Source organism: Myodes glareolus, chromosome 8 (assembly GCF_982192425.1).
Source record: "Myodes glareolus chromosome 8, mMyoGla1.1, whole genome shotgun sequence".
Lineage (NCBI taxonomy): Eukaryota > Metazoa > Chordata > Mammalia > Rodentia > Cricetidae > Myodes > Myodes glareolus.
The window spans coordinates 33,084,058-33,099,299 of record NC_142033.1 but is presented as its reverse complement, the minus strand read 5'-3'; the positions used below and the strand labels follow the sequence as shown (position 1 = coordinate 33,099,299).

Here is a 15,242-nt window from a genome sequence, read left to right as displayed (position 1 = left end):
ACTTTTTTTTAATTAAAAGGGTAATTATGAGGAAAATGGTAAATTATATTGTATCTGAATGGGAAGTTCATAGATGTAAGCCATATTATGTTAAGTTTATCTTTTATACTACTATACTTTAAAATATATATATATATAATGTGTAAATGCCCTAAATTTATACCCGACATAATAAAATTACACATTTTTAGAAGTTTCCTATGAAGATATTCCATAAATCATGGAAACTTCTTCTCCTACAAACAGATATCTTGCTAAACACTACAAATAGAATTTTCCCTCCCTTCATATGCACCAAGCATTATTTTAAGGCATGTGGTCTATAATGTTTAAAGATTACAGACTAGGGAGTGACAAAGGAAATCTAAGTAGCTGGAGGTTCTCACAGGAAAAGTAGTGAGAATTAATAAAGAGTATGAAGATGTATAAAGATCCAAAGTGCATAAAACTGAAAGAGGTTTCCAGAAGGTAGCAAAATGGTCAGAATTTTCCTGTGATCAAGAAGTCAGCGATAACAATGCTAATTTTTATAATAATGTGGAAGCTTTTGGTTGAGTGTTAAGTGGATGGCACGTCGAGGATTGGGTGCAGGGCACATGCATCAGTTATTTTCCTATTGCCATGATAAAACTCTATGACCAACGCAACTTATATAAGGTAGGCTTTATTTGGGCTTAAATGATAAGCATCCATCACCACTGCAATAGGGAAGTGTGGCGGCAGACAGCCATGGTGGCTGGAGCAGCAAGTTGAAAGTTCACACCTTAACCTACAAGCATGAAGTAGAGAAAGCAAACTGGGAATTGCATGTGGCTTTCAGTCCTCAAAGTCTGTCCACAGTGGTGCACACCTTCTGTCCAGACACATCTCCTAAACCTATCCAAGCAACACCTCTAACCAGGGACCAAGTATTCTAACACCTGACCCTCGGTGGAACATTCTCATTCAAATCAAAACTGCACATGTCATCAATATGATTACTCAGATAATAACAGATGTCTAAGTGTTTTCCTGAAAGTCAAAACTTCAATCAGTAACATATTAATAAGTTCACATAGGAACATACCTGTAGAAGAAGCCTTTCAAATGCCAGAAAGTTATCCCACTTGGAAGTCTGTGGGTGCTTCAGAGTTTGAACTGTGGCCATCCCAAGCTGTAGGAGCCCACAATGATTTGTAAGAGCTTTGAGGTTGTTCTTGAAGAGTTGAATATAGGACATGAGCTGCCCTGGTGTGACTCTCCCTGGGGAAACATACAAATTTATCAGAGCACTGTCTTCACTTTCACTAAATAATGACAAGGAGGCTGTGAACAAACACTGTCTGAGATGAGCAGAGAACGCCAGAGCCGATCAATGATTCTGAAACTATTAAGAGTCTTCCAGCAACACAAGGACAACATCAAAACTGATCATATTTACAGCTTTTGCAAGAAAGAAAATAATTAAGTCAACTGGCAAAAGTCATATTGCTAGTAGAACTCATGTTATACATTCCTAATATTCTGAAAAGTTTTCAAACAAAGGCACACAAATATTTGTTGATCTCAACATAGAGTATCTATGAATGACACAAGAATCTAAGAGTCAAATGGAAAGTTTCTTAATTGTGTGCATGTATAAAAAGCACATTACAATCATGGCTAAAACTATTATCACTGGTATCACTTCATAACTGTATTCAGGAGGTTCAAGGCTGCCTTTACAGGCACAAGAGTGTATGGCAAATGAAGATAAATTGGAATTGAATGTACAAAGTGCATGTAAACACATGCACACCATGAACCAATCCACTCCTTCAGAGTCCTTTGTTGGCCTCATCTCCCACTCCCTGGTTTGTTACATTACATAGCTAATAGTCATCAGTGCTTTACACAAGGAATCCTTCCTATACACCAAAGTCTCCCCATTAGACAAAAAGAAGGCACTGAGGCAAACCCAACTGTAAGTCAAGAGATTATTCCTGTAGACGTCGTCAGTGGCATGCTTATAGTCTGTTTTCTGAAACTGAATTTCAACTTGTTATTGAAAAGTTATATTTACAGTTTTTCCTTAATTAATAATTAAAAAACCATCTGCATTGACTCAGCACATGCCGGAACTTAAAGAAACATGCCCTCTTCTGATTCTCAGCAACTACATGAGGCAGCATCTATTAACCTCTCCCAAAGGGCTCTGAGCTAACAGTGTTAGCTAGCAGATACCACCTAATAAGTAGCTGTTGCTGAAGATTATGATACACACAAAACAGACCTGGTCATGAGAAACTTAAAAGCCCAAATCACATCTGCTTTTTAAAACAAATTTTTGTGAAAAGATTACAAAGACTACTTTAGTTCATTCTTATCTATGTGTCATGGCAAGCATATTAAAAAAAAAAAAAGAACACGGGCTGGAGAGATGGCTCAGTGGTTAAGGGCAAAGCCTGCTCTTCCAGAATACCTGGGTTCAATTCCCAACACCCATATGGCAGCTCACAGCTGTCTGTAATTTCAGTCCTAGAGGATTCAACACCCTCATACAGACATATACTCAGGCAAAACACCAATGTGCATAAATAAATAAATCTTTAAGAAAAAAGAAAAGAAAAAGAAGAGGAAATGACTATACCTCCTGAGGTTCTCTGGATCCTCAGCAAGATACAGACTCATCTTGATATGCATCCATCCATTCATCTATAGCTATCTCTGTATCTTTCCAGTTAGCATACCAAATAACAGGTTTCATTTATGACATCTTCATATCATGTATCATTGAATTTTGCTTTCATTTTCCTCCTGGACTACTTTTTCCTGCTCCTGGCTCTCAAAGGGCAACCTTCCAATTTACTTACACATGTAAATGAAAAATGAAAAATTAAATGAAAAAGAAAAACTTCACTGATGAATACCTTGCATATTACCATAGAACCTTCATCCGGCGATGGATGGAGATAGAGACAGAGACCCACACTGGAGCACTGGACTGAGCTCCCAAGGTCCAGATGAAGAGCAGAAGGAGGGAGAACATGAGCAAGGAAGTCAGGACTGCGAGGGGTGCATCCACCCATGGAGACGGTGGGACTGATCTAATGGAAGCTCACCAAGGCCAGCTGAACTGGGACTGAACGAGCATGTGATCAAACTGGACTCTCTGAATGTGGCTGACAATGAGGGCTGACTGAGAAGCCAATGATAATGGCACTGGGTTTTGATTCTACTGCATGTACTGGCTTTTTGGGAGCCTAGTCTGTTTGGATGCACATTTTCCTAGGCCTGGATGGAGGGGGGAGGGCCTTGGACTTCCCACAGGGCAGGGCACCCTGACTTCTCTTAGGACTGGAGAGGGAGAGGGAGGGGAGATGGGGGGAGTGGGAGGGAAATGGGAGGAGGGGAGGAGGTGGAAATTTTTAATAAAAAAAAAGAAAAAGGAAAACTTCACCATGTATTTCTTCCCTTGTTCTCTTCGTCAGCCTCACTAAAATATTGTTTATATATAGTTCAACTCCATCCTTTTCTGGGATGGAGTTCTACAAATTTTGACAAATACAAACAGTATTTGTGTTGGGTACCCACAATCTAGATGTAGAACTTGTCTATCATTCTAACACAGTCTCCCTCTTTGCAGTCAACTTCACCTCTCCAACTCAAATCCTTGATGAACACTAAAATGCCTTTCTCTAATTTCTTTGTGTGTGTTGCATTTTTTTATTTTATTGTGCTATATATTTTTCTCCACTTCTCTCTTTTCCTCCCTCTGCCCCTTCTATCCTCTCCCGTGACCCCCAGATTCCCAGGGAGATCTTATCTTTTTCTACTTCCTGCTTAGATTCATGTATGTCTCTCTTAGGGTCCTCTTTGTTGTCTGGGTTCTATGGGATTGTAAATTGTAGGCTGGTTTTTCTTTGGTTTATGTCTAAAAACCACTTATGAGTGAGTACGTATTATATTTGTCTTTCTGGATCTGGGTTACCTCATTTGATATGCTTTTTCTAGATCCATCCACTTGCCTGAAAATTTCAAGATATCATTAATTTTTACCACTGAGTAGTACCCCATTATGTAAATGTACCACATTTTCCTTATCCATTCTTCAGTTGAGGGGAATCTAGGTTGTTTCCAGTTTCTGGCTATGACAAATAATGCTGCTATGAACATAGTTGAGTACATGCCCTTGTGTATGATTGAGCATCCTTTGCGTATATACCCAAAAGTGGTATTGATGGGTCTTGAGGAACGTTGTTTCCTAATTTTCTCAGAAATCTCCATACTGATTTCCAAAGCTGCTCGACAAGTTTGCACTCCCACCAGCAATGGAGGAGTGTTCCCCTTTCATCACATCCTCTCCGGCATAAGCTGTCATCAGTGTTTCTGATCTTGACCACTCTTACAAGAGTAAGATGGAATCTCAGGGTTATTTTGATTTGCATTTCTCTGATGGCTAAGGATGTTGAGCATTTCCTTCAGTGTCATTTAGTCATTTGAGATTCATCTGTTAAGAATTCTTCGTTTAGGTACGTACTCCATTTATTATTTGATTACTTGTTCTTTTGATGTCAAGTTTCTTGAGTTCTTTTTGTATTTTGGAGATTAGTACTCTGTCCAATGTGGGGTTGGTGAAGATCTTTTCCCACTCTGTATGCTGCCATTTTATCTTGTTGACCATGTCATTTGCTTTACAGAAACGTCTCAGTTTCAGAAGGTCCCATTTAATTGTTTCTCTCAGAGTCTGTGCTACTAGGGTTATCTTTAGGAAATGGTCTCCTGTGCCAATGCATTCATGTGTACTTCCCACTTTCTCTTCTATGAGGTTCAGTGTGGTTAGTTTTCTGTTGAAGACTTTGATCCATCTGGACTTGAGTTTTCTGCATGGTGATAGACATGGATCTATTTGTGTTCTTCTACATGCTGATATTCAGTTATGCCAGTATCATTTGTTGAATATAGCTTCTTTGTCCATTTGATATTTTTAGATTCTTTGTCAAAAATCAGATGTTCGTAGGTGTATAGATTGAGATCCAGGTCTTTGATTCAATTCCAATGGTCCTCCCCCACAGCAACAATTTCACCTGGTTGAGATGACATCATGATACTGATAACACTACTATAAGACGGTGCACCTTCTCGTGACATTCTGGCCAGAACTCCAAATAAGAACGTTGGTAAAAAACCCTATTGACTGCTCGGAAATCGTTTACAACTATGCTAGACAGTAATCTTGAAACTTAACAATCACTTTACTTTTGCAGGATCCCATAGATAGAACATCACTCCCATGTGATGTTCATGTCACATTGCTTTTCCACTCCATGTCAGTGGAAAGCAATTTTAGAGGATGATGCCCCCCCACCTCCCAAAACAGTTGGTCCATAGGGCTAGGAACACTGTTTAGGAGTTGCTGATTATTACTTATATTAAATAGAGGGTTGGGGTGAAATCTATGTTTGTTCAAAAAAAAGAGGAGATAGTAATAGTGGTAATAAAATAAATACTTGTGAGCTATTATTCATGAATAATTTACATTGGTATAGTTTTTGTATATTGATACAAGTTCAAATTATATTTGTTATTTTGTTTACATTGTTTGTACACCTATGCAAAGTTATTCTGTCAGATTGTATATATGCATGTTCTTATCTCTGTTTAGGACATTTTGTATACTGATACAACTTTTAGGATATATTTTCATATTGCACTATATATTACTCCTACCTCTGATCAAGATACTTATAGATTATTTACATTTTGAAGTCATTGTCCTCATTTGTTGCACATTTGTTTACACATTATTTAATATTCTGACACGAAGTTTTAGTCTTTAAATTATACAGGTATTAATTATTATAGGTCAATAGTTGTTCATGTTTGTTGTACATATAGTCAGATAAGGTAGGACCTTTAGAAACATAGAGATTGTATTCTGTCTAGATAGCTAATCTTCAACCACTTCAAGGATCTTTGAAACATGGCATTTAAATAACTTAGGGTTCTATTGACATGAGACATGACTGGTCCTGACAGCACCAATCTATTCCCGAGAGAATGTTGAGCACCAAAGACACTCCACTTGGACTGTGTTTTCTTCTTGGCAAAATTGACTTTTGGGCAAGAAACTGCCCATACCTCAACCACTGAGAAAGTATATGGTATCTTAAATGGATAAACAGAACACACACACACACACAAAAAAAAAAAAAGACTGTCAAATCTTGCCAAGACAGGGTAAGATGGTCTTAAAAAAATTTTCATGCCTCTAAAAATAGTCTGTCAGCTATGTTAGGCCTTAGCCAAAGTTGGTTGCTTCAACGTTGCAGATGAGACTTTGGTTGATTGCTCAGGTAGCCAGTTGTCTCCATCATATATGGTACGCTTTGGAAGCTGCTTGATTGGACTTCTTGCCTGCTCAAGAAATATTATTTCCCTTCTCAGGCCTTCGATGGGGTTGAAGACTAGATAGTCATATGATAAATCCTCATGATTTGGCCAAGCTTATTTCCGATGCAAGAATGTTTATTAAACATTTGTCTTGTGTTCCTTGCTTAATATTGCTTATGTTGTTTGTAATTTTACACTTGGTATCTATTCCTATTGTATATAGTTGTATTGGGTTTGGATTGATCTTGTTTAGACAAAAGAGGGAGGTGATTGAGGAAGCTTTGTTAACCAATCATCTTTAAGAAGTGGAACCTAGTTAAGGCGTAGCTTCCTGGAGCCCAGGAGAAAAACTGGGACAGACCAGGTGCTCACTCTCTCTGAGTGATTCCTGCAGAACACAGTGAAACTTTCCATTCTTGTGGCATGAGTTTCCCCTTATAATAAGTAAAAATATAATTGTTTATCTTTAAGTTAGCCTGTTTATTTCCTGAATTGAGGTAACTTCTACAGTCCTCATGTTTGTTTTTATGTCAATACCAGGCTATTTTCATTACTGTAGCCCTATAGTAGAGTTTGAAGTCAGGAATGATGATGCCTCCAGAAGTTCCTTTATTGTACAGGATAGCTTTGGTTATCCTGGGTTTTTTGTTTTTCCATATGAAGTTGAGTATTGTTCTTCTGTGAAGAATTTTGCTGGGATTTTGATGGGCATTGCACTGAATCTGTTGATTGCTTTGGTAATATTACCATTTTTACTATATTAATTCTACCTAACCAAGAGCATGGGAGATCTCTCCATTTTCTGGTGTCCTCTTCAATTTCCTTCTTCAAAAACTTAAAGTTCTTGTCATACAGGTCTTTCACTTGTTTAGTCAGAGTTACTCCAAGATATTTCGTGTTACTTTCTCTGATTTCTGTTTGCTAGTTTTTTCCTTTCTAGAGTATCCTATAAATGGGACCACACAGATAAAACTATTTGTGTCTCGCTATTTTAACATCATCATAGTGTAGTTGAGATTCATCCATGTTCTTAAATAAAATAATAGCTTTCTCCTTTTACTTGCTGACTATCAACTATCACTTCATTGTATAAGATTTATTAAAGCTTACACATTTATTTATCTTTCCACAAGTAAATAATCATTGGAGTTATCTTCATGCTTAAAACTGTAAATAGAGCCTTCACCAACATCTGAGTACAGGTTTTTATGCATGTACATGTACCTATGTTTTCATTTTTCTTTGGAAAATTTCCAAGATTTAGGATCGTATGCTAATTGTACACTTATTATAAGAACTGGCATCCTAAGGCAAAAATGGGTATCCTTCATCAATTTTTGAGAGTTCAAGTCACCTCATACCCTCAGCAGCATGGGATAGTGTCAGTTACACTTATTTTAGCTATTCTAACATGTGTGGAGTAACAGCTCTTTGTGGATTGAATTTCTATTTTTCTAAGGACTAGAGCAAAGTTGACCATCTTCTCAGGGTCCATATGACATCCAACACTTTTCAAGTAAAGTGCCCATGCAAACCTTTCCCTGTCTTAATTATTTTTTTATTATTGGTTTATACCACTAACTTTCAACTATCCATTAATTCGATATATATTTTCATGCCAGGCACAGAAATAAACACATTGCTGCTAGAAATAAACTTATGGACAAATGTCTCCTTGATGTTCTTTTGATTAATTCAGCCTTTCCCATGATTTACATGTAATGCTACATACTTTTTGCATAAATGATTGTAATTTTTGTGGCACAATGCTGTGCCATATGCTGACACTTATTATACTATTTATATGTGAAAAAAACATTGGTCTAAAGTGTTTAGATTCCCAAGATTGGCATGAACTCTGTATATTAGCCCACTGTTTTCCAAATTATGCTGGACTACACCCTTAGCCTTCCTGATGCATTTATTTGTGTGCTGCACTGCAAATGGTGGCAGATTTCAATCCATGCTTTCCTAGTATGTGCAAGGCTCTAAATTCAATCCTTGGTGCTGGGGCAAGGGTGGAATGAGCTTAGGATATAGCTCTATGCTAGAGGGCTTCCTAGAATGCAGAAAACCTTGGGTTCATTCTCCATCCAGCACCATAGGAGAGTGAGGGGTGGGATAAGATGGGGTGATCCATACAACAATCATCTTATTCAACATGATTGTAACAATAAAGAAAAATGTCTCCAGAGTATGACAGGATCTATGTGTGTCATGTGCCTGTTTTAGAGAGGCTACAGGAAAGGATAATCAGCAAAGAACTTGCCAGATGATCTCTTTGATTTTTATTGTAATAATTCTATGTTCTTGTTTTGCCTCACCTACTCTAGGCAAGTGGTCTACTACTGAGCCATGCCCTAGCCTAGGACTATGTTCATTTTAAAGATAAGGATATCTCCAAGTAGAAGACAGAACTTTTACTGTTAGCATTGCTACTAAGCCACAGTATCTAGGCAATGCCTCCTTCTCACATTAGGCATGTGATCTAAAGAAACAAAATATTGCTTCAAGAATCGCCAACCAAACCCCACACCTTGAGCTAACAATCACCAAGCATCACTGCTCTGGTCCACAGTACAGCCCCTTCTTTCTTACCAAAGCCACCAACATGTCATTAGCTATGCCTTGACAGTAGGTCATTTTTCTAATTGGAATAACATACAAACTAGAAGTTGGCAGAAAAGTATTTCACATAGATGTTTTAAAATGAGTTGTGACAACTTTGGAATTAAACCACAACCTTATAAAAATATATATAAACCAAACAGATAACCAACAAAATTGCTTCCATGATCATGCCTTGGTGATTTCCCAAGATGACTTCATCAGTGAGCTGTGCTATAGGTAGGAATTCCCCACTTCTGTACCTTTTATCTGCAAACTATTCTCACTATGGTGCTTTATGAGTTTTAAAGCATTGCATTTCCAAATTAAAATGCTGTAAATATTGTATTTTTATGTGTTTGTAATAAAAGTTCCAAGTAACTAAACAGAAGTGGTTTTGTATCAATGTTATGTCAAGTAAAGTCATCCAACCCACCCCCTCAAAATGCTACCATGGGAAATTAAATAAAGCTCCCCAGTTCCCATGGACTAAAGAGAAAGCAATAAGAACCAGGCATTGAAGAGGTAACAGACTAGTCGGCTGTACTTCACTTTATGAAAGGAAAAAGGAAACTGTTGGGCAGATTTATATGGTAAATTCAAAATGCCAACTCTGGCTTTGCAAGACAATTTTAAGGACCAAAGAAAAGGTTACTTTATATCAAAACCACAATGTTATACCGCAACTTTTTGACAAGTGACACTTTGATGCTGGACAAGTGGCTTTTAAGTCTTTAAACTACTAGTTCAGTGCATTAAAGCTAACTTACTAAAATACAACTATCTCTTGGGGAATACAGGTAAATGGACAGCGCTGAACAGCACAAGCTACAGAAGAGCCGAGTGTTAGTGAAGCAGTACCATCACCAGTCTGCCTCTCGGCTCTGCTGGCCATGCTGTCCTGGCTTGCAGCCTCTTCGATGGTCACTGCCTTCAGTGTGTTTGACTTGTCTCCAGTGCCAAACAGCCACCACTTCTCTATCACTTCCCAAGGAGCCACCTTCAACACTCTATCAAATTCTGTATTTGCTATAAGATTGATGTGTAGAAATTAAATGTCTTTTTAACTGTACCAGTTTTCTATTAAGATTTTTATTGTTTTTGTTAATTCTCTGATTACAAGGTGTGTGTGTGTGTGTGTGTGTGTGTGTGTGTGTGTGTGTGTGTGTGTGTGTGTAAGTAATGGGCTGCTACTGAAGGCAAATTCTTTTTTTCACCTAAAATGATTTCTTTCAAAATGCAAGTTTTTTCATAACTGCAGATAAAAAACATATAGACCAGAAAGGCAACTCTGCTAAATGTAACTCATCATAGCAAACAGCACTATTAGAGCAAACAAAATGTTGATTAATGAACAACATGAAGAGCCAAAATGTTACATATTCATAATGTGGAAAGTGGACTTATTGGGACAAGAGTTTCAGCTGGGAAATAAGAGAGGATGAAGGGGGGATATAATCAGAGTACACTCTAAGTATGAAAGAATAAAGGCAATTTTAAAGAAGAATGACTGAGCAATTTTGAATATAATATACAAAAGGCTGAATGTCTACCCTGAATACATGGGTTTCTCAGGAGAACCCCAGGAATGAAGCGAAGCAACAGAAAGAGATCATGATGCAATCTACAAACAGACAAAAGCAGTCCGCACCCCCACCTGTTGCCTATCATAACATGCATTACATGCCGAAGCTGCTTTATCTGTGGTCATCTACAAAAGGTATCAGCTGTTCAAGTCCTAAAAAGATATTAAGACTTTTTTCCTTCGCTTTACTTCTCAGCTTCCTGCCCTTCAAATCATTTGTCTCTTTGTTTTGACCTGGTCAGAATTTATTGATAGTAATATTTCATTTCACAAGCATAGTTTTAGTATTATGAGCTTTTTCTATAGGTCACATCTAAATGTTCAAAAGCAATCAACACTGTTTACATCAATATAAACTATGGAATTTTTCACAGCAAAGCTCAATTATATACTGTAGTCACACTGGCTTATTCACAGGTTACTTTGAGAAGCCGATGGTGAAGGCAGGGGTGGAGGACAGTACACTAGTGCTTTATTTTATGCATGTGGTCATGTGAGTTTCCTGTAAGCTTGTCCTACTATCTCTTCTTTAATACTTTCTTGATTCTGGCACAAAGTAATGTCTGTTTCATGTAGAACAGACAGATGTTTATTTTTCCCTAGGAAATCTGACTTTATTACTAGCACTGATTTGCACAATGGGTAAAGCTCTGTCTTTCAACAGCCACAGAAACTGAGGAGATATAGTAACTACCTGCTTCCCACCTCAACTGAGGTCAAAGGGTAAAGAAATATGGTTAAGGTACAGATGAAGAGATTTAGGTCACACATGAGAAAAACATTTCCTGGTCATGATGACTATTAGACACAGAAACAAATTATTAAAAGGAAGAGAGAGAGGGAGAGAAGACCACATAAATCTTCCTCCACAGGGATATGAAGGGCGGTATATACAGCCATCTGTACAGTGAAGCTTGGACAAAGGACAGCTGTGAACTAATGAGCACTTTATAACACCATAAATACTCAGTGAGGCGTGGGGGACATGCTTTGGTAGTATGTGTTCTTGTTGCACATGCTTTTTAGCTCTGTGGTCGCAGTGTACGTAGTCAGAGAAGAAGAAGAAATTAATGTGAAAATAGCATTTAGTTCTATGCGGCAAATCAATTCAATGGATCAAAAGAAATCTGCCAGGGGATCCTTTCTGAGGCTGCTCTGGGATAAAGTACAACCATCACAGAACCACAGTCTCAGAGAGAAAATAAACAGCTCTCACTAAAGTTATACATAACAGTGAAATATAAAACCACCAGAAACAGTTATGGCTTGTCAGAAATCCCGCCTTCCCAGGGTTAACACTGCTGCAGTAATTACAAACTCAGTGGATAGCAAGGACGACACTCCCCCAACCCCCCACTCCCACCCCCCCCACCCCCCCACCCCCCACACCCCCCCATCCCCCACACCCCCCACACCCCCACCCCTGGCGATCCAGGGACAGAATATCAGGTGCCAGAGGAACTCTTCCTTGGTGAGTCCCCTCTGGTGCAAAGAAGTTCTGCTCTTAAAAGAACCTCTGAACAAAGACACTCCCACTCAGGAGCAGGAGCCTTCCTGCTATTCCATGCTCTTAGGTTTGTTTTCTAACTCTGGCCCCAAATTCTGTTCTTCAGAATCCCTTTGTATAAGCAAGATGACTAAGTGCAGCTGCCGAACACTCGCGCCCCCTTCCACCTCCAGAGAAAAGAGTCTCCAATAAACAGACAACTCCATTTAGAAGAGGCCAAGGGAAGAAGAGCTCTGTGTTGCATCAGCACCTCAGGATGGCCACACAGACAAAGGAAACTCCTTGTCTGCTGTTCCTGCTTCCATTAAAACAGAAAAAAAAAAGAAGAAGGCCAGTGATGGTGGCACATGCCTTTAATTCCAGCAATCAGGAGGCAGCGGCGGCAGGCAGATCTCTGTGAGTTCAAGGCCAGCCTTGTCTACAGAGTGAGTTCCAGGACAGGCTCGAAAGCTACACAGATAAATCCTGTTTCAAAAAAAAAAAAAAAACCAAAGAATAACAAACTCTGCAGTTGAGACACCTTCTTGAAATGGAACTGCACAAGCCTCCTGTGGCCCACATCACTGTTGCAGACCTCTGCAGTCTTTACCCCTATAGAATCAAGCAGGGCACCGGTCCTGACCTCAGCTCAGGGAGCAGTCTTGAGATGACTACAATGAGAGTCACCTCGTGACTTCAGACAAGGAGCTCACAGTGTGTCTTCACGCACTCCACCACACAGTGCAGCAAGATGCTATGTGTTCTGACATACTGAACAAGGGATAGTTCTAGAGTACAGCGCTACTAGATGACCTGATAGAGGCCAATGACCACAGCATCCTTCATCTCCCATACTCTGCCATCCTGTATCGTACTGGCTCATACTTTAGGACACTGCTCCCCAGCCAAGCTGCTGCTGCTCACTACCCTGTAGCAACAAACCTCCTAAGAGGTACTCCACAGCCCCCACCCTCTGCTTTCCAACTACTTGGAGCTTAAGCCCCACTGTGAGGCACTGCTCCTAGTACATAAACCAAAACAAAACCCAGAGCCCTGGGGACTCCTCAGTCCCAGCTGAGCAAAGCAGTTATGATGAGCCACAAGCTAGTCCTCTTGACAGATTCAACCATTTTATTTACTCATTTTTTTTCCATTGGGCAATTGTTTTCTTACCCCCCCGCCCCCTACTTTATTGCATCTCCATCCCCTTCCAGACATTTTATATCTATATATACTGCACTTGTTGTAGCACTTGAGCTTCATCTCATTGGTTGTTGTTATTGTTGCTACTTCTCTACATTTAAAACTTGCACCCTTTTCTCTGGGAGTTGGTGGTGCATTCATTTAATCCCAGCACTTGGGAGACAGAGGCAGATGGATCTCTGTGAGTTCAAGGTCAGCCTGAGTTACAAAGCATGTTCCAGGAGAGGCACCAAAGTTACAAAAAGAAACCCTATCAGAAAGACAGACAGACAGACAGACAGAAAGCTGCATCTTTTTTATTCCCCTTCTTACATTTATCTAATTTAGGGGGCGGGAACATACTTTTTTAAGGTTATTTTATGTATATATTTTATCTGTATGTATTCCTGAGGAGGTCAGTAGAGGGCATTAGATACCCTGGAACTGGAGGTACAGAAGGTTATGAGCCATCATGTGGGTACTGGGAATGAACCCAGGTCCCCTGTAAGAGCAGCAGGCCATCTAACTGATGAACATCTTTCCTGCTCATTCTAATTTTGTTTTCAGTCTTTCCCACAATTGGAATTTTATTTTGATTTTGATTTTTCTTCTTTTCTAACCTCTTGCTCTCTTTTCTTCCTCCATAATATTCCTCCATACTTCTCTCCTTTTCATTCATATAACCTTGCTTCCCTTGTATTTTCCTTTTTCTGTGCCTCCTTTTCTTTTCTTCACCCATCTATTGTAACAGGAAGGTGTTGATTGTTTGTCCCAGCCGCCCGGCTAGCTTTGACCCGAAATAATCACACAGAAACTGTATCAATTAAATCACTGCTTGGCCCATTAGCTCTAGCTTCTTATTGGCTAACTCTTACATATTAATTTAACCCATTTTTATTAATCTGTGCATCACCAGGAGGCAGTGTCTTACCGACAAAGTTTCGGCATGTCTGACTCTGGTGGCTCCATGGCATCCCCCTGACTCCGCCCATCTTCCTCCCAGCATTCAACCTAGCTTTCCCTGTCTACTAAGTTCTGCCTTGCTATAGGTCCAAAGCAGTTTCTTTATTCATTAATGGTAATCATATCACACAGTAAGGACTCCCATAAAAATCTATTACTTCCACATTTCCCTAAATAAGGTTTAACCTCATAGGAAATTCTACAATACCTATCCTGTTGTCTGGCTTATAGTACTTGATGATATATTAGTATGCTTCAATCAGACTTCACTGTCTTGTTGCACTGGATACACAGTGGCTGTTACTTAGTCTTCACTGAGTGATTCTAGGGATTGATGGCTCAATCCCTAGATAAGATCTCTAAATAAATCCTAGGATATACTAAACAGATGTGCATGTTGCACTGTAAAAACAAAAGAAAAATAAAAGTGATGGGCAATACAAGCATAATTATCCAACTACTGAAATTAATAGACAATAAAATAGATAAAATGCTGAGTGAAGACTTTGACATTAACTAGTAAAAATAATCAGTCACCTCAAAGAGAGTACAAACAAGCAAATGAATCCAATCTAGACCATGGAGAGAAAAAAAAACACAGCATCCTGGGGCTTGAGGGAAAGCCAGCAAAGTGGGTGAGAAGATCAGCATGTGAGTGAAGAAACCGCCAGTGTGGAGGGAACAAATGGGCAATAACATTGAGATTTTGGAGAAAAAAATACAAATTTTGGAAATGACTTAATAAGTCAAAGAGAAAATACAGTGAAAAGAAAAAATAATAGGCATGACTAAAAAAAATCAGAAATGGAAGACAAACCCAAGAGAATACTCAAACAATAAGGAGACAGAAAAGATAAACATGAACAAAATGTCCAAGAACGATGGGAGCAATCTAGAAACTATGCCTAAGAGAACCTAGGATACAAGAAGGAGCCTAAAGGAAAACTAAAGGTATAAAATATATATAAGATGAAATCATAGAACAAATTTCTCCAAATCTAGAAAAGAGGCATTCAGAAACTCAAGTAAGTATGACTACAACATGTCAAAATACAAAGCAAAAAAAAA

General features: G+C 38.9%; 1 protein-coding gene across 1 annotated transcript in view; it reads right to left on the bottom strand.

The window, feature by feature from the left end:
• The window catches only part of Scfd2 (sec1 family domain containing 2), a 335,242-nt gene that overhangs the window by 271,957 nt on the left and 48,043 nt on the right, over window positions 1–15,242 (bottom strand). The window contains exon 4 of the mRNA XM_048414869.3: window positions 1,067–1,242. Coding sequence (XP_048270826.3) covers window positions 1,067–1,242 — 176 coding nt within the window. The remainder of the gene's footprint in view (window positions 1–1,066; window positions 1,243–15,242) is intronic.